The 27,374-nt window shown below is 36.9% G+C and overlaps 1 protein-coding gene across 1 annotated transcript; it reads left to right on the top strand.

Moving 5' to 3' along the window:
• Nucleotides 1-20,174: 20,174 nt before the first annotated feature.
• LOC123804145 (olfactory receptor 2B8-like) lies at nt 20,175-21,134 on the top strand. The gene has a single exon (XM_045816123.2). It carries the CDS (start codon nt 20,175-20,177, stop codon nt 21,132-21,134), a length of 960 nt encoding a protein of 319 aa, XP_045672079.2.
• Nucleotides 21,135-27,374: the final 6,240 nt, after the last annotated feature.

Here is a 27,374-nt window from a genome sequence, read left to right as displayed (position 1 = left end):
GAACCAACTGGCCTACAGTGTAGCTTCGTGTCCCATAGAGTCTCAGCCTTGTCTTACTGGTTTACCATTAAAATACCCATTAGGCATGAAGTTTCCAATACTCTGTTTCAAATAATTTCAGTTCCTTTGGACAGAACTTCTGGGCACTTTGTTCTTAGGGACTGCCTCTGCCCCTGGCAAAATCTCTGAGCTACGGCTTCAAAGCTGAAGGGCAGGATGACATCCTTTCTTAATGGAGAGTGCATTGGCCATGAGTGGTAGCCTTTGGTCTTCTTTGATTGCCTCTCCTATTATTGGACCTTTGCTTATGGGTGAGCTCGGGCAAGGGTGACCAGAGTCCTAGTATTGCTGGCCTGCCATACCTCGTGTGGAGCATCCACAGTATGATGGGGACTGGGTGGAGGAAGGGAACCCCCAACCTCTTGGCCATATCTCCAGGAATGTAGCCTCTACAACTCAAAGCTGGAGGCAATGAGAAATGCAGGCAGTTTGCCCTTCCCAGTGATTTAATACATCTCTTGACTGGGAACTGAAGGGAGAGGGGGCCTTATTTTCTTGACCACACTTGCCCAGAGTGGAGTTTCCATTACACTGCTGGACAGGAATAGGGAGCACATTGTGCCTCAGTTGTTATAAATTCTTGCTCTTACTGAGATTTAGTAGATTTTCTTGAATAAATATTACTTTTTTTGCTGTTGGAAAATTGATAGAACAATTTTAGAGACTGAATTTTTTAAAAAGCACCAGTTATGGTTGTTTTACCGGGCAGTAGGTCTGTGGAGCTCCTCACCCCACTATTCCTGAAGTACCATTATAATTTATAAAAATTTCTTTCAAAGTCACAACTGAATTAAAAATTCACAACAGAATATGAACACAGGTATTATTTTACAGTTGTAAAACAAGACTTGAGAAAAAGAATATGTCATGAATTTCAATAGAATATTCCACCCTGGGGTTGCCTGGGTGGCTGTCAGTCAAGTGTCTGCCTTTGGCTCAGGTCATGATCCCTGGGTCCTGGGATCGAGTCCCTCATCTGGCTCCTTACTCGGCAAGGAGCTTGCTGCTCCCTCTGCCTGCCCCTCCCCCTGCTTGTGTGCATTCTCTCTCTCTCTCTCTCTCTCTCTCACACACACACACACACACAAATGAATAAATAAAATCTTAAAAAAAATAAAATTCCACCATGGATAAACCACATGGCCCAATAGGATCCAAACAAAACCTTTAATACACATGATAGAAAAAGACTTCTTTCCTTAAAATTAATCAGCTTTCTGGCTTTTTATTTCTGCAAAATAAGGAATGCCTTTACTAAAATTCATGGACAAATGTCATGAAAAGTCATTTTGAGGAAAAAGAAATAAATGAATCCATAGGAAAATAATTTCAATTCTATTCTAATTAGAAAAATTGAAATAGGTTGTTTTTTTTTTTTCCACAAAAAAAGTGGCTGTTATAAACTGGTAATGGTGCATATATGAGAAAATGCTCAGGCACATAATTTATGTGAAAGAGCGTAAATCGTTATGGAAGAGAATTTGCCATTATCTTTCACAATTAAAATGTATAAACCTGGGGCACCTGGGTGGCCCAATCAGTTGACCGCCTGACCCTTGATTTTGGCACAGGTCATGATCTCAGGGTTGTGAGATCTAGCCCTGCACCAGGCTCTGCACTCAGAGGGGAGTCTCTTTGAGATTCTCGCTCTCCCTCTGCCCCTCACCCTGCTCAAGCTCTCTCTCTCTCTCTCTCTCTCTCTCAAATAAATAAATAAATCTTTTTTAAAAAGTGTGCAAACCTTCTGAACTAGAGCCCCCTAGTTTTGTTTCTAGGAATTTGCATACATGCATACATATCATGACTCCCCCCAAAATATTTGTGCAGCATTGTTTCCATTTGAAAAGTTTAAAACAACATAGGTGATCATCAGGAAGAAACTAGTTAACTAAATGTTACATACCTTTAACAGAATTACATAAGATGCATGTGCTCATAGGGAAGCGTGATCAAGATATATCATTAAGTAGAAGCATTAATTGCATGGCAAAGCATTGCATCTATTATATTCTATTTATATGATATAATATAACATATTTTCCATAAACTTGCAGAGACATTATTGGTTTCTTTGGGGGAAATGTACCTCAGGTTAGGAAAGTTACGTATTGGGGCGCCTGGGTGGCTCAGTCGTTAAGCGTCTGCCTTCAGCTCAACGCATGATCCCAGAGTCCTGGGATCGAGCCCCACATCAGGCTCCTCCACTATGAGCCTGCTTCTTCCTCTCCCACTCCCCCTGCCTGTGTTCCCTCTCTCGCTGGCTGTCTCTCTCTCTGTCAAATAAATAAATAAAATCTTAAAAAAAAAAAAAAGGAAAGTTAAGTATTTAATTGTCACTTTATACTCTTATCAACTTTATTTTATTATTTATTTATATATATATTTATTTTTACTCGTGGATTTTAAAGCTGAATCTGTTACTCAAAATAAATTAAGAATTTGAAAATCATTAAATACAATTTACTTTGATTCTCTAGGCCTTAGTTCAAGCCATGAAACAAACTCAATATAATAAAGAACATACCATTTTATAAATTTTTCAAGTCATTAATATAATAACTTGAATGCATGTTTTATAATGCATAGATTCTACCTTTAACAGAACTATTACATCTCACAACTTCAAAACTTTCCAGCTTCCTAGGTTTTATAATACTACAATCTCAAAAACAGAATTATTACCTTATTATTTTTTCACAATATTCCAAAGAATGTAATGAGTTAAAAATAGATTTGCAGGGCACCTGGGTGGCTCAGTCAGTTAAATGCCTGCCTTCAGCTCACGTTGTGATCTCAGGGTCCTGGGATCGAGCCCCACATTGGGCTCCCTGTTCAGTGGGGAGTCTGCTTGACCCTCCCCTCTGACCCTCCTGCTCATGCTCTCTCTCTCTTAAATAAATAAATAAAATATCTTAAAAAAATTAAATAATAAAAATAAAAATAGGTTTGTTTTAAAAAAGCATATTGAATAATTAGAATGATTCTTGAAAAATACGTGTTTTAGTTTCAGAAACGTGTTGTAGTCCAAACAAAACAAAACAACCACATAGATTCTCTCCTAGATCAACTCATATTCTCTGTGATTTGAACTTCAGATTGTTGGGGCACCTGGGTGGCTCAGTCCATTAAGTGTCTGCCTTCAGCCAGGTCATGACACCAGGGTCCTGAGATCCAGCCCCACATCTGGCTCCCTGCTCAGTGGGGAGTCTGCTTCTCCCTCTCCCTCTGCCCCCCACTCATGCTTGAGCTCTCTCTCTGTCTCTCAAATAAATAAAATCTTTTAAAAATACTAAAAATTTAAAAAAATAAATTTCAGATTGTTTGGGGTTTACTACTGGCTATATTCTACTAGACTCACTTTCCCACTAATGGTTGGTTCAGACATTTATTTTTTCTTCTTACAAAATAAGGTAGTCGCACTTTGTTAAGATGGCACCTAATTTTCCAGGACATCATTATTTTATCATTATTTTCAATATTAGGTGGTCTAATTCCTCTGCTGCATTCCCCACCATCATCACTGGCCCTTGGGAGTTAGATACCACAGGGCATTTTAAGAATACTGATGCCCTCCTTACCAAATCATTTCTTAATGCCTTCATGATGAAAATGTTCTCCAGGCTTTCCACATGGTATGTTTAGAGGGTGGCTAAGCATATTGCATTAGACAGATTCCAAAACTCCCATCTTCCTGAGCCCAGATTCCTTTTTCCACAGGGTACCAGGGAATTTCCAGCTTTTCAACCTTATTGACCATAGACTGTCATTGAGTTCAAGCTTCAGGTAGCCAGTTCATCATAACCTGTGCTCTGGATGATAGGACCAATGCCATTAAATTCAGATCATTCACGTTTTATATTTCATATTCTTTAACATCCACTCCCATAAGTGCTTTCAAATTTCTGCTAATGCAAACCTTAGGGAGCGGCATTTCTTTTAGAGTAAAATACGACATTCTGTGGAGCAATACTTGAATGTGTGTAATGACCTTGTTCTGTATTTATAATTTTCCCTGGTGATTAGCAAGTACATTTCCTTTTACTTTTTTTCATTTTCTATTTTTAATTGAAGTATATTTGACACACAGTGATACATTAATTTCAGGTGTACAACATAGAGATTCGACAACTCTATATGTTATGCTAGTCACCACAAGTGTACCTACCCTCTGTCACCATACAACACTATTATGATACCCCTGACTATATCCCTTATGCTGTACCTTTTATTCCCTTGACTTCTTCATTTCATAACTGGAAGCCTATACTTTCCACTCCCCTTCACTCATTTTGCCCATCCCCAGCCCTGTATTTGTGGGTCTGTTCCTGCTTTTATTTGTTTTGCTTTCTAGATTCCACATGTAAGTGAAATCATATGGTATTTGTCTTTCTCTGTCAGACTTATTTCACTTAGCGTAATACCCTGAAGTTAAATACTTTTTTATGTATTGGCCATTTAGATAGGTGAAGTGACTGTTCTGTTAGATTTTCTGTCTTTTTATTATTGATTTGTAGGACTTCTTTGGACAGTACTTTCTCTGAGGTAGACAGACAGACTCGCACACACACATTGCGTGCATTGCCTCTCTTAATGGACCTTTTGGTAAAGAGATGTTCTTAATTTTACTATTTTTCAATTTAAACAAATTCTTCTATTATGGTTAAAACTGTGTCTTATTTAGTAGATCTTTTCCTACTCAAAATTCATGAAGAGAGCCACCTCGGTGGCTCAGTCAGTTAGGCATCTGACTCTTGACTTCACTTCAGGTTATGATTTCAGGGTCATGAGATTGAGCCCCACATCAGGCTCCAAGCTCAGCTGGAGTCTACTTGAGATTCTTTCTCTCCCTCTCCCTCTGCTCCTCCCCACCCCGATTCACACATGCTCTCTCTCTCTCTCTAAAAAGAAAAAAAAAGCTTTAAAACTCATGCAGAATATCATTAAAATCCATGTTGTGCTTTTCACATTTATACCCATAATCAAGTTGAAATTGACTTTTGTGTATAAGGTTTAAATGTCTTTTCTCCTAAAAGGACATCCATTGACCTGGAACCATATATTGAAAGACTGTCCTTTCCTTCCTGCACTGCAGTATGCAATAGTCGTGACACATGTGTCTTCCCATGGATTTCTCCTTCCCTCTACCCACCTACCTGTTTTCTAACCAGCTTCTGCGTCTCTCCTGTTTCATGGATCTTCACTCCTGGGGTTGCAGTTGCTAGCCAGGGACCGACTACTCTGCTATGGGTGTTTGCTCTATTTTTAGACCTCCACTTAAACATAGACGATGTCCTACATGACATGGTAGGGAGGAAAACTGAAAGGTTGTATGCAAATTATTTTGATGTTGAGAACCCTCTAGTAATGCTACCCAAGACAACCTAATTTCTCTCCCACTACCCTAATAGAGTTGAATACACTTTTCAGTGTTAATAATTCAGCCAAGAAAAACTTGGAAGAAAAACTTTCATTTTCCAAAGTACAAGATGAATATTCATCCTTCTATCTAAATAGAGCAGAACTATCCCCACACTGCTGCCCCTTTTGTCCAATTATCACTGTGAACCTTTATGCTGGCGGGAGGAGGCTACCCCTGCTTCTCACCATCCTCATTCATAGACCCAATTAATAATATTAACATGTTTTCATGTCCTCCTGTGGAAAAGAAGCCAAGGAGGAGACATAGCTGTGCTGTGAGTGATCACGAATTAGTTTCCCCTTATGAGCAATGGTGAGACACCTGGGGATCCTGAGTCTCTCCTAAGCAATTACTGCATATTGATAATTGCTCAGAAACACAAAAACAAAGTAGAATGAAATAAAACAATTCTCTCTGAAGAGAAGTTAACAATTTCCAAATTCAGCTATTTTCTTCATTTTGGATCGAAATTAAAATCATCATTACAATTACTCTTATTATATACAAGGCTAATATGAGTGAAAATAATTATAAGAACTTTGTATTGTTCTTTGTTTTACACATACACTGTGTAATATGATATACTGCAATATACAGTATAGGACACATTTTTGTGTGTTATGTCTTAGTGATTCTAAAGACCTTTTGTGGACATTATTACTCTTTTTTTTTATGTGGATGGAAACTGATACCCAGTTTCATATCATAAAAGTATCATAGAAGAAGTCTTGTGACAAGCCCAGAATGACGAGTAATAAACAGCAGGCAAAAGACTATGGTCTACGTCTTCAGACTCCATGATTTTTTTAACTGAACATATCTTCTAATAAATGATCTAAAGTTTTGAAATAAATTTAATTGACAAGTTCATTTATAATTTCATCATGGAACAGCAGCTGATGTCTCTTATAGCAATCTACCAAATGAGTAAGAGGAGAAAGAAATAATGAATATAAAAGTAATACAGAAATGCCACCATAATGATTTGCTAGGCATAATAGAAATGTAGCTTAGAGTTTAGAAATGTTGCCTCTTCTATTTATAACATGTTATACTATGTAACCCCTTGTAACTACAACTAGATATAGGTCCCAAAAAATGTTTTGGTTTACCTTGCTGGCGATTTATGTTATAGGAACATAGAGCATTAGTCCAGTAATTATCTTAGAGATTGGTCATCAATAACAACAAAAATGTCAATGTTATTATGATTGAATAAAATAACTGTCTTTCTGTTCCCCTCTAAGATAGACCAAAGATTAATAAGGAGAACAAAAGCATAGTAATCTAAAATATGCCTGACAACCAGAACCATTAATGAGCAGTTTCAGACACTAGAAGGATCAAAGCAGGGACTGAAGACAGAGTGTGTCCATCACTGCTGAGCTCAAAATGGACTGAAGAAGCCAGGTTTCTCCAAACAAGTGCTGGGCTTAGAGTAAAGACACTCTCTTGTTTCAACAACAGGAATGGGGAATGAAGGCTGGCAATATAAATCATCCTGGATCTCTGTGTGGAGTCTTACAAAAGCAGAAGTAGGAATCATGGAGGTAAGTCACTTTCATGCTACAGAGGAAATGTATAAAAAATTAGGAGACTGACTCATTGCTACAGTAAGATAAATAGAGGTTTCCTTTTTTGTTATATTTTGAATTTTTAAATTTGGCATATCAACTTCTTTAAAAAAACTTACTGACAGTTTGATGTTTGTAATGAGTTTATATATTAGTATGAAAATCTGGACATCTTAACATTCAGCCTTCCAATAACAAGCATGGTAGGTCTTACCATTTAGGCTTGTTTACTCTCCCTCACCGCCTTCATGGTTTTCATTTTTCAACATTTCCTTGGCGATTTGGGGTCTTTTCTGGTTCCACACAAATTTTGGGCTTGTTTGTTCCAGCTCTTTGAAAAATGTCATTGGTATTTTGATCAGGATGTCATTGAAAGTGTAGATTGCTCTGGGTAGCATAGACATTTTAACTATGTTAATTCTTCCGATCCATGAGCATGGAATGTTTTTCCATCTTTTTGTGTCTTCTTCAATGTCTTTCAACAGTGTTCTGTAGTTTCTAGAATATAGATGCTTTACCTCTCTGGTTAATTCTGAGATAACGTATGATTTTTGGTGCTATTGTAAATGGAGTTGATTCCCTAATTTCTCTTTCTTCAGTCTCATTGTTCATGTATAGAAATGCAACTGATTTCTGAGCATTGATTTTGTATCCTGCCACATACTGAATTGTTCTGTGAGTTTTAGTAATTTGGGGGTGGAGTCTTTGGGTTTTCCATATAGTGCATCATGTCGTCTGCGAAGAGAGACAGTTTGACTTCTTCCTTTCCAATTTGAATACCTTTTATTCCTTTTTGTTGTCTGATTGCAGTCCTAAGGGGAAAATACATAGCCATCCAAGCCTCACTCAAAGGAATAGAAAAATCTAAAATGCAGTTTTTATATTCTCACCTCAAGAAGCTGGAGCTGGAACAGAAGAACAGTCCTAAACCACACACAAGAAGGCAATCAATCAAGATTAAAGCAGAGATCAATGAATTAGAAACCAGGAGCACAGTAGAGCAGGTCAACAAAACTAGAAGCTGGTTCTTTGAAAGAATAAATAAGATTGATAAGCCACTGCCCAGACTAATTCAAAAGAATAGAGAAAGGACCCAAGTTAATAAAATTATGAATGAAAGGGGAGAGATCACGACCAACACCAAGGAAATAGAAATGATCTTTAGAAACTATCATCAACAACTATATGACAATAAATTAAACAACCTGGAAGAAATGGATGCCTTCCTGGAAACCTATAAACTACCAAGACTGAAACAGGAAGAAATTGATTATCTAAACAGACCGATTAACTATGAAGAGATTGAAGCAGTGATCAAAAACCTTCCCAAAAACAAGAGTCCGGGGCCTGACGGATTCCCCAGGGAATTCTACCAAACATTCAAAGAAGAAATAATACCTATTCTCCTGAAGCTGTTTCAAAAAATAGAAGCAGAGGGAAAACTACCAAACTCATTCTATGAGGCCAGTATTACCTTGATCCCCAAACCAGGCAAAGACCCCATCAAAAAGGAGAATTACAGACAGATTTCCCTGATGAATATGGATGCCAAAATTCTCAACAAGATCCTAACTAATAGGATCCTACAGTACATTAAAAGGATATCCATCACGACCAAGTGGAATTCATCCCTGGGATGCAAGGGTGGTTCAACATTCACAAATCGATCAGTGTGATAGATCACATCAAGAAAAGAGTCAAGAACCATATGCTCCTTTCAACTGATGCAGAAAAAGCATTTGACAAAATACAGCATCCTTTAGTGATTAAAACCCTTCAGAGTGTAGGGATAGAGGGTACATTCCTCAATTTCATAAAAACCACCTATGAAAAGCATACAGTGAATATCGTTCTCAAGATCAGGAACACTACAAAGGATGCCCACTCTCGCCATTATTATTCAACATAGTACTAGAAGCCCTTGCAACAGCAATCAGACAACAAAAAGGGATAAAAGGCATTCAAATTGGAAAAGAAGAAGTCAAACTGCCTCTCTTCACAGATGACATGATGCACTATATGGAAAACCCAAAGACTCCACCCCCAAATTACTAAAACTCACAGAACAATTCAGTAGCGTGGCAGGATACAAAATCAATGCTCAGAAATCAGTTGCAATGAAGCATGAGAGACTATGGACTCTGAGAAACAAACTGAGGGTTTCAGAGGGGAGGGGGGTGGGGGAATGGGATAGACTGGTGATGGGTAGTAAAGAGGTCACGTATTGCATGGTGCACTGGGTGTTATACACAACTAATGAATCATCGAACTTTACATCAGAAACCAGGGATGTACTGTATGGTGACTAACATAGTATAATAAAAAAACATTAAAATAAAAAAAAAGAAATCAGTTGCATTTCTATACATGAACAACGAGACTGAAGAAAGAGAAATTAGGAAATCAACTCCATTTACAATAGCACCAAAAATCATATGTTATCTCAGAATAAACTTAACCAGAGAGGTAAAGCATCTATATTCTAGAAACCACAAATCACTCTTGAAATACATTGGAGAAGACACAAAAAGATGGAAAAACATTCCATGCTCATGGATCAGAAGAATTAATATAGTTAAAATGTCTGTGCTTACCCAGAGCAATCTACACTTTCAATGCCATCCTGAACAAAATACCAATAACATTTTTCAAATAGCTAGAACAAACAGCCTTTAAATTTGTGTGGAACCAGAAAAGACCCCGAATCAGTAAGGAAATGTTGAAAAGGAAAAACAAAGCTGGGGGCCTCACGGTGCCTGATTTCAAGCTATACTACAAAGCTGTGATCACCAAGACAGCATGGTACTGGCACAAAAACAGACACAAAGATCAATGGAACAGAATAGACTCCAGAAATGGACCCTCAACTCTATTGTCAATTAATCTTCAACAAAGCAGGAAAAAACATCCAATGGAAACAAATACAGCCTTCAATAAATGGTGCTGGGAAAATTGGACAGCTACATGCAAAAGAATGAAACATGACCACTTCCTCACACCATACACAAAGATAAGCTCCAAATGGATGAAAGACCTCGATGTGAGACAGGAATCCATAAAAATCCTAGAGAGAACATAGGCAGCAACCTCTTTGACATCAGCCACAGCACTTCTTTCATGACACATCTCCAAAGGCAAGTGAAACAAAAGCATAAATGAACTTTTGGGACTTCATCAAGATAAAAACTTCTGCACAGCAAAGGAAGCAATCAACAAAACTAAGAGGGAGCCCACGGAATGGGAGAAGATATTTGCAAATGACATATCAGACAAAGGGCTAGTACCCAAAATCTGTAAAGAACTTATGAAACTCAACACCCAAAAAACAAATAATTCAGTCAAGAAATGGGCAGAAGACACGAACAGACACTTCTCCAAAGAAGACATACAAATGGCTAACAGACACATGAAAAGATGCTCAACATCCCTAGCCATCAGGGAAATACAAATCAAATGAGATACCACCTTACACCTGTTAAAATGGCAAAAATTAACAAAACAGGAAACAACAAATGTTGGTGAGGATGTACGGAAAGGGGAACCCTCTTACACTGTTGGTGGGAAAGGAAGCCAGTACAGCCACTCTGGAAAACAGTATGGAGGTTCCTCGAGATGTTAGGAATAGATCTACCCTATGACCCAGCTATCGCACTACTAGGTATACAAATATCTTTGCACCCCAAAGATACAGATGTAGTGAAAAGAAGGGGCATGTGCACCCCAATGTTCATAGCAGTGATGTCCACAATAGCCAAACTGTGGAAGGAGCCAAGACGTCCTTCAATAGACAAATTAATAAAGGAGATGTGGTCCATATACACAATGGAATATTACTCAGCCATCAGAAAAGATGGATATCGACCATTTGCATAGACATGGATGGAACTGAAAGGGATTATGATGAGCAGAGAAAGATGATTATCATATGGTTTCACTTACATGTGGAACATAAGGAATATCATGGAGGACATTAGGAGAAGGAAGGGAAAAATGAGGGGGGGAATCAGAGAGGGAGAGGAACCATGAGAGACTATGGACTCTGGGAAACAAACTGAGGGTTTCAGAGGAGAGGGGGTTGGGGGATGGGTTAGCCTGGTGATAGGTATTAAGGAGGGCATATATTGCATGGAGCACTGGGTGTTATATACAAACAACGAATCATGGATCTTTACATCAAAAACTAGGGATGTACTGTATGGTGACTAACATAACATAAAAAAGGGGGGTCTCTCTTTCAAAGACAGTGAGTTTTGGGGGTACTACTGTAAGCATTTTGAGATCAGCAATTAATTTGATATTGTTCATAGCTGCATGGTTTCCTATAATCTACATTGGCTTTCTTTCTTCAGTCTTTTTCTTTCTTTCTTTTTCTTCTCTGACTGGTTTGTTTCACATGACCTATCTTCAAGCCATTGATTTTTTTCTTCTCCTTGAATACTTTTCTTCATTTCATTCATTGTATAACTCAGTTTCAGAATTTTTCTTTGGTTCTGTTTTATGATTTCTATCTCTGTTGAATCTGTCATTTGGTTCATGTATTGTTTTCCTGATTCATTGCACTGTTTAACCATGCTCTTATGTAGCTCAATGAACTTTCTTAAAATAATTATTTTGAATTCTTTGTCAGGCAATTAACTCATAGATCCCCACTTATTTGGGGTTGGTTACTGGAAAATTATTGTTCTCCTTTGGTGATGTCATGTTTCCTTGATTTTCCTGTTCCTTAAAGTCTGCTGTTTCTGTCTTTGTTTTTGAAGCAGTCACCTCCTCCAGTCCTTACTCACTGGCTTTGAAAGAGAGACCTTCACTGGTCAATCTGACTAGGGATTCTGATGCTGTCAGAACTTTTTTATGGATGTACACTTTTTGTTCTCCCTTGGCAGGTAGACAATTCTTAAGATTGTGCACTTTCTCTCAATCCCACAAAGCCATGATGAGTGCTGAGGGCCTATTTGTATTCCCTAGGCTGGTGCCTCAACATGCTCATGTTTGTGGACCTTCTTCCAAATCAACAGAATCAGGCTGGTTTTCTGTGCTTGCTTGCTCTCCATCTGCAAAAATCACACTCATCTTCCCTGTGGGTGGGATCTAGGATTTGGCCACGGAGTGTAAGGGTATGCTTTAGGTATGTGGAGCATTAGGGGTACCCATGGGTCAGTTTGGGGGGTCTGAAGGTTAGGCAAGATGAATACAGAAATACATACAGATGAAATAAATGATGTTTGGAATTGGTTTAAAAATAAGTATTGAAGTGGTAATAAGGAGTATAAATTAGACAAATTGGCCCAGATATCAATACTTGTTAGAAGTTCTGTGACAGAGACATCAGATCTACCATACTATTCTCTTATATTTATTTTTAATTTTTTCCATTAATAGATAAGGTGACTCTATTAAATAAATAAAAATATAAGGTACAGAATTGGAGAAGATATTTCTAGTGCATTTATTTTATAAGCACCTGTATCCAGAATATGTAAAGAGCTCTTAAAAATCAATAAGGCAAAGATAAAATCTAATAGAAAAAAATGGATAAAAGACTTGAACAGACATTACACAAAAGAGGATACATAAATAGTTAATTTGAAAAGTTGTTTGTCCTTATAGTCATTTGGGAAATGAAAATTAAATCATAAGGAGATACCATTATCTCATTATGCCAAATAAAAAGGATACTTTTTTCAAAAACTGATGTTACCAAGTGAAGAGGCTATGGAGAAAATGAATGCTTATAAATTCTGGTGGGAGAATAAATTATCTTAACCACTTTGGAAACTGGTTGGCAGTTTCTACTAAAAATAAATGTACTCAATACTGTTTAAAACAGAAATTTTATTCCTAGGTATAGACCCAAATAAATGTATAAATTTGTTCACTGAAAGACACTTACTATACACACACACACGCATATGTGTATATATATGTTATAATATATGTTATATATTTGTAATATATATGTTATGCATATTTATATCTACATATGTATTATATGTATATCAACATTGTTTGTAATATCTCCCAATGAAACTATCACATTAGGAAAAATAAATAGGTGCCTCATATTCATAAATGTAGAAGCATATGGTAATGTGAATGAGTGAACTGATGGTACATGTAAAAACAAAGTGAATCTTGCAAGCATAATGTTGAGATACCAAATAGTATATAGATACAAAATAGCATATGCCACATTATTCAATTATTTAAATTTCAAACCCAAGCAAATATGACTTATAGCTTCAATAATCAAAGTCGTGTTTGAGGGGATAGTGATGTGGATGAGCCACATGGGGAACTTTTGACTTGGTAGATATATTCTCTCTTAACTCTCTGTGCTGCTTACAGGAGTCTTTCTACTTTAAAAATTCATTGAGCTATACATGTATGAGTTTTATGTTTTTCTGTATGCATGTTATAATTCATGAAAAAAATGTAAAAAGTCAAACCTTAAATGACAACCAAAGGTTTTGTTTTACATGTTGGCAAATGGCCAACCCCCTAATATATAAAGAGCTCCCAAAAATCAAGAAGAAAAAAACTTAGAAGCTAATAGTGAAATGGGCAGCAGCATCTTCAAATATGGACAGATATTTCACAAATGGACAAATCACCTTTAAATATATTTTTAAAATATCAGTCTAATTCATAATAATAAAAATGCAAAATAAAATGACAATAAGACACTACTTGTCAAATATCAGATTGAAAAAGAAGTCTAAATAACTGAAAACAAAATAAACAAAAATAAAAACACATATCTTTAAAAAAAAGTACTTAGCCCCTGGGGCGGGGGGGAAAGGAAAACCCAAAAGTTTGACAACATACTATATTGGTGGGGCCCTAGGGAGAAGTAAATAATATATTTCATATTAAGCTCTAGTGAAAAGGTGCCTTGCATAAAGTAAACACTAAATATTCATTTTAAGGTTTCTGAGTTGGGTAAATATGTATCTATCAAGAGAGACTATAGAATTAAAATTCAATTCAGAGAATGTATTTTTCCACCACAATTCTCAGCCCTCAAGGAAGCATTGATTCCTGGAAGAAAAACAACTATTTCAATAAAATGACCCTGAAAGTCTTGGTTGGATTTGAAATTTTCCATGAAGCTGGAAACTGGTTAAAATGTCTATTTATAAATACAGAGGTAGGAAAAAATCTAGAGAAGAGCTAAATCTGAAAAGCAGTATTTATTCTACAGGAAGGAGAGATAAGTGGTGGAATCAGGGAGAATTCATTTGCTTTGTAAACAGCTTATGCTATTTTAATATTTTCCCCGTGGCCCAAGCTCCTTTCTCCATGAGTTTTGCTTAATTGCAAATGGGAAATTGGTTCCCCAATGTCAAAACTTCTAGCATGCTCCAATTCTAGAATCATGACATTTCCTGAGGAATATAAGACTGGGAGACCCCAGGTATCCCTGTATTCTTTCAAATGATGGAAAAGATGAGTAGTAGAGTCCAAGGAGTGAAACATGACTTTCCAAGGTGGAAAATGCAGCAAACTAAGAGGTGAGAGGCATGAGAAACCTCTGAGACACTTTCAGAGGACAAAGAGCCTTCGTTCTCAGAGGGAAATTGCTTTTGCTCTTTATGCTTTTCTTGATCTTAGAGACTAAAATTTTTGCTTAGAGTAATGTCATTTTGACAATCAAGGGGTTTGTCTTATGGAAACAGAGACTTCAGAGAATAGCAGGAAAGAGGTATAATCATGGCATGTGGATTAAAAATAATTTTAAAATAAAACTTTTTTAGAGCAAAAGAAAAATGAATAGTGATATTTAAATATTTGAATAAAAAGAGTGAGTAGGGTATTGAGTTTAGATTTTTTTAAATCTTTGGGATTGCTACTCATGGGAAGATCTAACTGACAGATGGGGGAATTATGCTGGGTGAGTCTTCTGAAGCATGAACTGGTCTCTTCCCCCAAACCAGTGTAGATTTGGTAAGAACTCTGCTTAGAGGTTTGGGGAATGACTGACAAGGAATCATATCACTGCGTATATGTGATTCAAAATCTGGGGTGGATTACCAGCGGATTTAGGGATGTTGCAAATTCATTTTAGGAACACAAGAGAAGAGTGCACAGAGTTTGCTGGCATGCACCTTGCAAATGTCTCAGTGAGGTTATCACTATCCTGTTAGGCATCACAAATAATACAAAGAGATACACTTTCTTGTCAGGACCGATTTGATTATGCCCTTTGGTCACAGTTATGTCCTATTGTATAGAAGATAAAGAAAAAACATTTTATATTATTTGATACTAAGAAATTATATACTTAAAAATATACTTTAAACTAAGAAATCATGAGGAAAATTTGTTTTGAATGATTGTTGTGAGGTTTCTATTTAGATTAATTAGGATGTAAAAATATTTTCTGAATACTTTCTGAATATTTTAATGAATATTTCATGATCCTTAGTCTTCAAAATCTACCTTTATATTATAAAAGCTCTTCTTAATGATTACTATTTCCAGGAAATGTCATTAAAATCAGAATTTTCCTCCTCCCTCCCTCTCTCTCCTTCTCTTTCTTTCAAATAAAATAGAAAATACTAGCTTTTGAAGGGGTAAACATTACAACTGACCATGGACTAAATTTTGAATTAAGTGAAATTGGGTTTTGGGGACTTCATTTCTTTCTTTTTTTTTTTTATTTGATTTTTTTTTTAATTTTTTTATTATATTATGTTAGTCACCATACAGTACATCCCTGGTTTTTTATGTAAAGTTCGATGATTCATTAGTTGTGTATAACACCCAGTGCACCATGCAATACGTGCCTTCCCCACCACCCATCACCAGCCTATCCCATTCCCCCAACCCCTCCCCTCTGACGCCCTCAGTTTGTTTCTCGTGAATATAGAAATGAAGTCCTCCCCCCACCCCCCTGCCGGGAGACTGTGGACTCTGGGGACTTCATTTCTATATTCACGACCTTACTTCTGTTAGGTCACCTTCTCAGTGTGGAAGTTTCTCTACACCATCCAAAGGGCCACCCATGCATAGAAGTTTTCACAGGCTGTAAAATGACCTCTCCTTTCCATACAAATTACTCTCATACTGTCATCAAACGAATCACAATTTGAATGGTGAATGATGTATCTATGGGAACAGTGTACATTTTATCAGGATAATAATTTAATCCAAAGGACCTAAACTTTAATTTTTTCCTTCCTATCAAATAATTCTGCATATTTGTACAATGGATACAATTAATTATAAATAAATCTACAACTCAAGTATTTTAGTGGCCACAGGAAGATAACTGCCACAATAAAAGCAGTCAGGATTTCAATCTTTTATTTTATCCAACTCCGTGCTGTTTCATATCAACTAATTGAACCTCCCTAACAACTCCCATGTGAAAATTACCTGAGTCAATTGTCCAAGGACAGAAAACTAATATTATACAAATGGAATATATGTAGTCTCTACTCTCAGTAACTGCCTCTTTGAATGATTTAATCATCAGTCTGAAGAGAGAATACTTAAAGCACAAAATCAGGTATATTGTAGGCAATAGAAAAGTTGTAACAAGCATGAGGAGTTCTAGGATAAACAATAGCAAGACCATTAGGTATAACTCAATAAGGACTATCTGGTATAACCAGAATAAGTAGGATTACATAGGGAATACTCCTTGGTTGAGGTGCCTTATTTAACATCTTTTCTAGAAGGCCTCATTATAAAATGAATGCCTAATCACTGAATAAAATTTGAAAAAGCAGAACACAAATATATAATGAAAATCATTAACAATCTGAAGGTCATAGAGAATCCCAATCATTATTTTTCTAGTGTGTTTTTCAATGCTTTTGTATGCTTATAGTCACAAAAATTTCCGCAATATTTGGAAAATATTTCATATTTTATATTATGTCTGTCCATATACTAAGATATTGTAAGCATCATTAATAGGTACTGCATATTTAAAATTAATTTTATTGGGGCGCCTGGGTGGCACAGCAGTTAAGCGTCTGCCTTTGGCTCAGGGCGTGGTCCTGGTGTTGTGGGATGGAGCCCCACATCGGGGTCTCCGCTATGAGCCTGCTTCTTCCTCTCCCACTCCCCCTGCTTGTGTTCCCTCTCTCGCTGGCTGTCTCTATCTCTGTCGAATAAATAAATAAATAATCTTAAAAAAAAAATAAAATAAAATAAAATTAATTTTATTGACTGTGTAATAATCTAATCAATGCATAAATGATAGTCAACATTTTTCTATTCTGAAATATTAAAGGTTCTTTTTCTTCTAATTTAACTATAATGTATATATACCAATGATGCCTGTCCTAACATGTAAATATTTATGTGCAACTAATAATGCATCTAGAATATTTTCTTAAGGAGAAATTGCCAGATAAATGATGTTACCATTTAAAAATAGGATTCCATCATTCTTTTAAATTCCTGATGATGTATCAAATTTTTCAGTAGGAAAAGATTTTACTTATATTTCTAAAGTAATCTTTTGAAATTGTGTTTTAGTAACTGTTCATTTTGTGAACTTGATTTTCACAGCATTTTTAAATACCTGAATCTCAGGATAGTAACTATGTGTAAATTATGTCAAAATGTTTTATTTTTCCTAGTATTTTTGCTTCTTTGTTAAAAATTCTTTATTTAAATTCAATTTAGTTAACATATACTGTATTATTAGTTACTGGGGTAGAATTTAGTGATTCATCAACTGCACATAACGCCCTGTGCTCATTACTTCAAATGCCCTTCTTAACGCCCACCACTCAGTTACCCCATCCCCCCACCCGCCTCCCCTAACCAACCCTCATTTGTTTCCTAGAGTGAAGCGTCTTTTGTGGTTGTCTCCCCCTCTGATTTCATCTTATTTTATTTTTCCTTCCCTTCCCTTCTGTTCATCTGTTTTATTTCTTCAATTCCACATGTGAGTGAGATCATCTGGTATTTGTCTTTCTCTGGCTGACTTAGCTCACTTAGCATAATCCCTTCCAGTTCTATCCACGTTCTTGCAAACGGCAAGATTTCATTCTACGTTCTACATTCATCTTCTTTATCCATTCATCTGTCGATGGACACCTGGGGTCCTTCCACAGTTTCACTATTATGGACATTGCTGCTATAAACATTGGGGTGCATGTGCCCCATTGAATGACAATGTTTGTATTCCTTGGGTAAATACCTACTAGTACAATCGCTGGGTCATAGGGTAGCTCTATTTTTAACTTTTTGGGGAACCTCCATACTGTTTTCCAGAGTGGCTGTACCAGCTTGCATTCCTACCAGCAGTGTAAGAGGGCTTCCCTTTCTCCACATCCTCACCAATCTATTGTTTCCTGAGTTGTTATTTTTACTTCTTAATTTTATTATTTCGTTGTGCTAGCTAGAAAAGCAATTCACCGTTCTTAGCAGAACACAATCCTGTTTTGCTTAATATGCTTTGCCATCTTTAAGTTCAGACAGAAGAGTGGCTTTTAATTCAAACGTGGACATTGGAGATGAGAGATTTTGTATCTTCACTAGCTAATATCTAATGTCATAAATAAAATATGTTAGTATGTGAATGTTTAACTATTGATCCTTGTGGCTATACAATAGTAGTTTTTTTTTAAGATTTTATTTATTTACTTGACAGAGAGAGAGAGAGACAGCCAGTGAGAGAGGGAACACAAGCAAGGGGAGTGGGAGAGGAAGAAGCAGGCTCCCAGCAGGGGAGCCAGACGTAGGTAGGGCTTGATCCCAAGACTCCGTGATCACGCCCTGAGCCCAAGGCAGATGCTTAACGACTGAGCCACCCAGGCGCCCCTACACAATAGTGTTTAAAAGCACAAGGTTTTCTCTGAGGCAGAAACCAGGCATCTGATGCCCGCACTGATGTTTATTACCTATATAATCGTAACCAAGTTATTCAGCTTCTAGGGCACTTACTGTAAAGGGCTTATAAAGGCCCTTTACTCATAGAATCACTTCATGAATGACTTATTATTATTATTTTTTTTATTATTGCTCATAGAATCACTTCATGAATGACTTATTATTACTATTATTATTTTATTATTTTAATAGTAATACTTATATTTATGTGATGCATTGGATATAGTTCAAAGTTTGAATAAACATTCTTGAATTATACATTTGCTTGATGCATAAGGAAAATGAAACACACAAAGGGCATGCGTGTGTGTATATGCATGATCATATATTTGGTAATTATCATGTCCTGGACTCAAACCAGAGAATTTATGTGATATTCTTCACAGCTCTTTCCATTTTGCTACATAAAATCCATTGTGTAGACATATTTTCCAGAAAATAGGAGATTATATTATACTGAAGCTTTATTATAGGACAGCCTGTTTTGAGAATCTTTGTACTTGGAGGTGTGGCTACATGGAGGGAATAGCGAGCTCATCTGTGAAAACCACACTTTTTTAAGTTCATGGTATTCGATATAAATATAAATGCGTTTTTGACATAAGCAAAGTAAATGAAAATGCTTGTGCTATTAGTCCTAGCTATGTTAACTCCTACTAATTATCCCTTGGCTAAATATCATGATAAATTCATTCCATGAGTGTATTCCCTATGGTCCTTGGAGATTTAGCCATATTGACTTAATTATCAAAAGCAGAAAGAATTTAGCTTCTCTAACCAATAGTCCCTTTCAAAGACAGTAATTTTCACATGCTATAATAGAAATGCATTAAAAATCAACAAGAAAAATGAATTGAATTGAAGGGAATGAAGTTAGAAAACATTGAATAAATCAGATTTACTGAAGTTCAAGTCAAGTCACAGTTTCTCTCAATCCTAATAGATCCGAGACCTTCTTTCTTAATAGATATTTTGTAATACCTCTTTACTATCTTTGCCTTTGTGATATCTCTACTTGGCAAACTAGGAGGTTGCTAAGTAGAAGTCGTGAATTAAAATATGGTCGTTAAGATACAAATCCATAATGGTTAATTCTCATTGTTCTTGCTGAGGTAATAAAATGAAGTGTGTTCATGATTTTCTCCGTTTAGCATCCCATGCCCAGCTCCTCTGTTGCTTGTAGGCTCATAAGCTAGCAACAAGTTCTACAGGAGAATCAAGCTGCTAGGATTCTGATTGTGTCATTTCCAGCAAGTCGTGTCTCAGAAATGGCAAGTTTCAACAACACCTTTCCTCACCTCAATGGCTTTGTTCTGCTGGGCTTCTCCGAATGGCCCACACTAGAAATGGTTCTTTTTGTGGCCGTCTCCACCTTCTACATAATGACCCTCCTTGGAAATTCAGCCATCATTTTCTTGTCCCGCCTCGAGCCCAGACTCCACACCCCCATGTACTTCTTTCTGGCTAATCTCTCCTTTTTGGACCTCTGCTATACTACCTCCACTGTCCCACAGATGCTGGTCAACATCCAGAGCCGCCTGAGAAACATCAGCTACACAGGATGCATAGCTCAGCTTTTCATCTTCCTTGGCTTGGGATCCACTGAATGTGTACTTCTTTCAATAATGGCCTTCGATCGTTATGTAGCTATCTGCCAACCTCTTCATTACACAGTTATCATGCATTCTCGGCTTTGCCGACAAATGGCAGCAGTGGCTTGGGTAACAGGTTTCAGTAATTCCTTGGTGCAAACAGTGTTGACTTTCTCATTACCTCGCTGTGGTCAATATCGGGTAGAGAATTTCTTCTGTGAGGTACCTGCCATGCTTCAATTATCATGCGCTGATACATGGATCAACGAAGTCGAGATGTATGCAGCTGTGGTAATCATAAAAGTTATCCCAGTTGGATTAATTCTGTTCTCTTACATCAACATTGTCAGAGCGGTAGTTAGGATCCAGTCTTCTGAGGGTCGCAAGAAGGCCTTCAACACATGTGGGTCTCATCTGCTGGTGGTCCTTATGTTCTATGGCTCAGCCATTAGTGGTTATGCATATATGGCACCCAAGAGCAATTCAGCCAAATTGAAGGGCAAGCTTCTTGCACTCTTCTATGGACTTGTAACTCCAATGCTCAACCCTCTAATCTACACCTTGAGAAATAGAGATGTCAAGGGAGCACTAAAGAAGCTACTGGGGAGAGAAGAGAAGGGGTGGAGGATGGCTTAGGAGAAGGTGGTTCCTTACAATTAGGATTCCTCACTCCCAGAATGCCGGCTGCCAACTGCCATCACCTCCACTCCCAAATAATGGCGGCTGACTGTTAGTCCTACTACCTTTGTATTTCAGAGGAAGTAAAATACTGATGACTCTCCCCTTAAAATAATGAAAGAGCTCTAAAAATAGGTAACAAATATCATAGATTTTAGTAAAATATTGCATTTGTTACTATGTTGTCTTTTCTAACGAAGCCTTAAAATTAATAACCAAATATGATTTCTTGTCACATAGCACATGAAAACTGATGATTAAGGGATTAATCTTGAAACTTGTTTAAAAAGAAGAAAGATGACTGCTCAAAAAGATGAGATCATGCCACAAAATTAGCAGAATGCCCTTATAATCAAGAGGGAACTCCTCCCCCTCCCCTCACATTTTCTTATGTTAGTGTAGCTGTTGTGTATCTGATCTCATTTTAATCAATAGTAGGAGGGAGCATCCTCAGGGAGCCTAGTGCATGCTCTGATCGTTGGTACTTTGTGGAGAAAAAGGTGTACACACATAGAAGGCTCTGTGCAATGCCTCTGCCTGTTTGTTCATTTATCCAGGCCTTCTAGCAGACTCTTTTAGCATATTTTTTTAAATTCTACATGTTATTATATGAAAGACCTATGGCTTAAACTATGGCTAACATATGGAGAACATGTCTATCTCAGCCTTTGATCTAAAAACATCTTGCTTCCCAATCAGTGTATATTTTATTTGTGGTGCTCAATCGTCTTTATCAGCATTATGATAGCTATTCTCAGCAGGCCAAGTGGAAAAACAGACATTTTTCTACAAACTGAAAGCAAGAGATCATGTAGGTTCTGAAGACAGGAGAGATATACCCAATACTATGTATTTTTTAAAAATTCTATTTAAGTTCCAGATAATTAATGAATGGTGTAATATTAGTTTCAGGGGAACAATATAGTGATTCAACACTTCCCTGCAACACCCAGTGCTCATCACAATAAGTGCACTTCTTCATTCCCACCAATCACCTATTTCACCCATTCCCTGCCCGCCTCCCCTCTGGTATCCCTCGGTTTGTTCTCTGTAGTTAAGAGTCTGTTTCTGGGTTTGACTCTCTCTCCCCAATACCATGTGTTACAGATTCTATGTTTTATGTGTTGGTTACTGGATGAAAGGCCTACCTCGAGGCAATGAGGTCTAGGCTTGACATAACTAAGTGTCTTACAGGTACTAGGACCATAGCCCAAATATCTGAAAGAATGTTCCTATTATCAATACATCTTTCATTTTAGTTTTTGGTTTTTTATTGTTTGTTTGTTTTTGTTTTTAGATATATAATTGTTTATATATTTCATAATTTTAAATTTTTAATCCAGTTTTAAATTTCTTTTTTCTTTTTTTTTTTTTACTATGTTCAGTTAACCACGTATAGTACATGATTAGTTTTTGATGTAGCGTTCAATGACTCATTGAAAAAAATGACTACATATTCATTCATCTGGGTGAATTTACAGCAGAAAGATATAAAACAGCATCTACTCTCAAAGATTGTAATGCAATAGGTTATTTTATCAATGGTGACATACACTTGTACTTTCCAGATATGTTTGAGCATTGGATGTATAGTTCATTTCTCCCAAAGAGTATGGAAAATGAGCTGTTTGAAGATGTGATAAAATGTAGGTCATCTTTCTTTTTATCAAGGATTTAATTTTTAGAAGAGCAGACTCACAGATAAAAATGAGATCTAGGTTCAGAGAGATCACATATACCCCTTGCCCCTGTACACATAGCCTCCCCCACCATCAACACCAAAGGGCACATTTGTCATAACGGGATGGACCTACATTGACATGTCATTGTCAGCCAAATTCCATTATTGACATTAGGGTTCACTCTTGGTGTATTCTATGGGTTTAATATTAAATATATAATGACATGTATCTATCATTACAGTATCATTCAGAGTATTTTCACTGCCCTAAAAATCCTCTGTGCTCTGCCTATTCATCCTCCCTGTCCCAACCCCAGGCAAACTCCAAACTCGTCATGGTCTCCATAGTTTTGCCTTTTCCAGAATGTCATACAGCTGGGATCATTACAGTATGTAGCCTTTTCAGACCAGCTTTTTTCACTTAATATGCATTTAGGGTTCCTCAGTGTCTTTTCAAGGCTTGATAGCTCATTTCTTTTTAGTGCTGAATAATACTCCATTGTGTGGATTGACCACAGTTTATTTATTGACTCATCTGCTGAAGGACATCTTGGTGGCTTCCATGTTTTGGCAATTATGAATCAAGCTGAGTTAAATATCCACGTGCAGGTTTTTGCTTGAACGTAAGTTTTTAACCACTCTGGATAAATACCAAGGTGCATGATTGCTGGATCACATGGTAAGAATATGTTTAGTTTTCTGAGAAACCACCAAACTGTCTCCCAAAGCAGCTGCGCCATTTTGCATCCCACCAGCAATGAATGAGAGTACCTGTTGTTCCACATCTTCACCAGCATTTGGTGTTGTCAGTGTTCTGGATTTTGACCACTCCAGTGGGTGTGTTGTCGTTTCTTTTTGTTTTAAATTGCTTAGTTCACATTTCCCGGAGGCCATATGATGTGGAGCATCATTTCATATGCTGAGCTACCATCTGTGTATCATTTTTGGTGAAGTGCCTGCTGATGTCTTTGGCCCTTTTTTTAAAATTTTTTATTAAGTTATGTTAGTCACCATACAGTACATCATTAGTTTTTGATGTAGTGTTCCATGATTCATTGTTTGCATGTAACACCCAGTGTTCCATTCAATACATGCCCTCCTAAATACCCATCACCGGCCTGTCCCAGTCCCCCACTCCCCTCCCCTCTGAAGCCCTCAGTTTGTTTCCCAGAGTCCATAGTCTCTCATGGTTCATTCCCCCTTCCGTTTATCCCCCCCCCCCCACATTCTTCCCTTCCTTCTCCTACCAATCTCCCTGCTAATCCTTATGTTCCATAAATGAGCAAAACCATATGATAATTGTCTTTCTCTGCTTGACTTATTTCACTTAGCATAATCTCCTCCAGTCCCGTCCATGTTGCTGCAAATGTTGGGTAATCGTTCTTTCTGATGGCTGAGTAATAATCCATTGTATATATGGACCACATCTTCTTATCCATTCATCTGTTGAAGGTCATCTCAGCTCCTTCAAAGTTTAGCTATTGTGGACAATGCTGCTACGAACATTGGGATGCATATGGCCCTTCTCTTCACTATGTCTGTATCTTTGGGGTAAATACCCAGTAGTGAAATTGCTGGATCATAGGGTAGCTTTATATTTAACTTTTTGCAGGACCTCCACACTGTTCTCCAAAGTGGCTGTACCAATTTGCATTCCCACCAACAGTGTAAGAGGGTTCCCCTTTCTCCACACCTCTCCAACATTTGTTGTTTCTTGCTTTGTCAATTTTTGGTCTTTGGCCCATTTTTTAATCAGGTTATTTGTTTTCTTATTGTTGAGTTTTAAGTTCTTCATACATTTTGGGTAAGTCTTTATCAGATATACCTTTTGCAAACATTTTCTCCCAGACTGTGGCTTGTCTTTTCATTTTCTTGGTCTATCATCTTTTAAGTAATATATATCAATTGATTCTTCCTCCTCAATCCTAAACCTTACCTATTTTAATACTATGAAAATATAAATTCCCTTATTTTTTTCTAATATGTATTATATGTGCATATTCATGTGCATATATGTCATAATTCAGAAGGATATACAGGAGACAAAAAGTTCTGTTTCAGATATTACAAGCATTGTCATCCCAATCCTCTCTAAGAGAATGGAATTATCCATCCCTCCAAGCATTTTCATATCTTACATTGTTTGTGGTTTAGTAGGGGGGTAGGGACTCAGTTTTGTGACTAAGTCTAGGTTTTTCAAATACATTGATCTTTTCTGGATTCTATCTTTATTAAAATAGAAGTTGATAATCAAGTAAGAGAAGTTATCATTAGACTCGGCTAAATTGTTTGGCAGAGTTAAAAAGAAAAATTAGTGTGGTCTTAATCCTTATTTACAGACCTGATATTTACATACAGAAAGGTGAGATCTATTGGGCAGTGTCTATTCTGATTATTAGACATCTGCTGTGACTTTTCAGTGCACAGGATGTGCGGGATGCTAAATATTTCAAATATTCTTGCAAGCATGGTCCAGAATTTTTAGGCTTCATCTCTTGGTCACATATGGTAATTACAACCCCGGGCAATTAACATTAAAATGGTTAGTTCTTCAATTTTCTTGGATTTTTTGAGCATAAGGATGACCATCTCTTGTTATAGGACTTCTACAACTACCCTTTATCAGATGAAGAAAGTTCCCTTCTATTGCTAGAATGCTGTGTGTGTTGTATGTTAATGTAAATGGATGCTATATTTTATCAAAGGATTTTTCTACATCAATTGAAATGATTATATTATTTTCTCTTTTTATTGTTGCTAATATAGTATATTAAATTGATTGACTTTTTAACATTAAAGAACTTTGAATTCCTGAAATAAAATCAACTTGATTATAATCTATTTTCCTTTTTATATATTGCTAGATTAAAATGCTAATAATTACCTTAGAATTTTGGATTGTGTTCATGAGGGAGACAGGCTTGCAACTTTACCCACTTGAACAAAGTTGAAGGACTTGGAATACTTGATATCAAGATTTATTATAAAGAGACAGTAATTATGGTCTCTTATGGTACAGGAATAGACAAGGAGAACAACAAAACATGACCCACATGAATCTGGACATTAGATTTATAACAAATTTGTCAGTGTAAAGGGGAAGGGGCAATATTTTTTTTTAAAGATTTTATTTATTTATTTATTTATTTATTTATTTATTTATTTGACAGAGAGAGACAGCCAGCGAGATAGGGAACACAAGCAGGGGGAGTGGGAGAGGAAAAAGCAGGCTCCTAGTGGAGGAGTCCAATGTGGGGCTCGATCCCAGAGCACCGGGATCACGCCCTGAGCTGAAGGCAGACGCTTAACGACTGCGCCACCCAGGCGCCCCATGGAAGGGACAATATTTAAACAAAATAAATGGTACTTTGTCAATTGGATGTCCCTATAAAATATTGACACTTTTCTCTCAAAAGTTATTTCCCATAGATTTTAGATATCAAAATTTGAATGGCAAAACATTAAACTATCTGGAAAATAACCCTGAAGAATATGTTCATGATCTTGGAGTTGACAAAGTTTAAAAAATAATAACGCATAAGTAGCTACTTATGCATGAACTATAAAGGAAGTGACTGACAGATTGGACCTCATTAATCTTAGAAACTTCTGTTAATCAGAAGATACTATTAAGGAAGTGAAAAGGCAAACCATAGAGTGGGAGAGGATGCTTTCAGTACAGCATCAAAAAGTTAGACCAGAATATATGAAGACTACCTATAAGTCAAGAATAAAAAGACAGATGACCTAATAGAAAAATGTCCTGAAGTGTTTCACAAAACTGGTCCTGAAATGACCAATCAATACACAAAAAGATGTTCTAGATGTTTTAGAGGAGATCATAGGCAACAACCTCTTCGATCTTGGCCATAGTAACTTCTTGTTAGACACGTCTCCAAAGGCAAGGGAAACAAAAGCAAAAATGAACTATTGGGATTTCATCAAGATAAAAAGCTTTTGCACAGCAAAGGAAACAATAAAACTAAAAGGCAACTTATGGAATGGGAGAAGATACTTGCAAATGACATTATAGGTAAAGGGCTGGTATCCAAGATCTATAAAGAACTTACAAAACTCAACACTCAAAAAAACAAAAAAATCCAGGTAAGAAATGGGCAGAAGACATGAATAGGCAGTTCTCCAAAGAAGACATCCAGATGGCCAATAGACACATGAAAAGATGCTCAACATCACTCAGCATCAGGGAAATACAAGTCAAAACCACAATGAGATACTACCTCACACCAGTCGGAATGGCAAAAATTAACAAGGCAAGAAATGACAGATGTTGGTGAGGATGCAGAGAAAGGGGAACCTTCTTTTTGAAGCCCCATCCCTTGTCGGTTCTGACTTCTGCGAGTGACCAGATCATGGAAATTTGACCTGTACAAGTCAGCTTTTCTTTCCAAATGAACAAGCATGGGCAGAAGATAAGGTTGTCCAGTTCTACTCAGACTACAAATTTCAGAGAAAAAGCAAGTACGTAGGAACTTCCCAGTGCCTCTCATTATTGATAT

The sequence above is a fragment of the Ursus americanus genome, chromosome 27 (genome assembly GCF_024610735.1).
Source record: "Ursus americanus isolate L20-20 chromosome 27, mUrsAme1.1.p, whole genome shotgun sequence".
Taxonomy (NCBI): domain Eukaryota; kingdom Metazoa; phylum Chordata; class Mammalia; order Carnivora; family Ursidae; genus Ursus; species Ursus americanus.
This window is presented reverse-complemented; position numbering and strand designations above follow the sequence as displayed.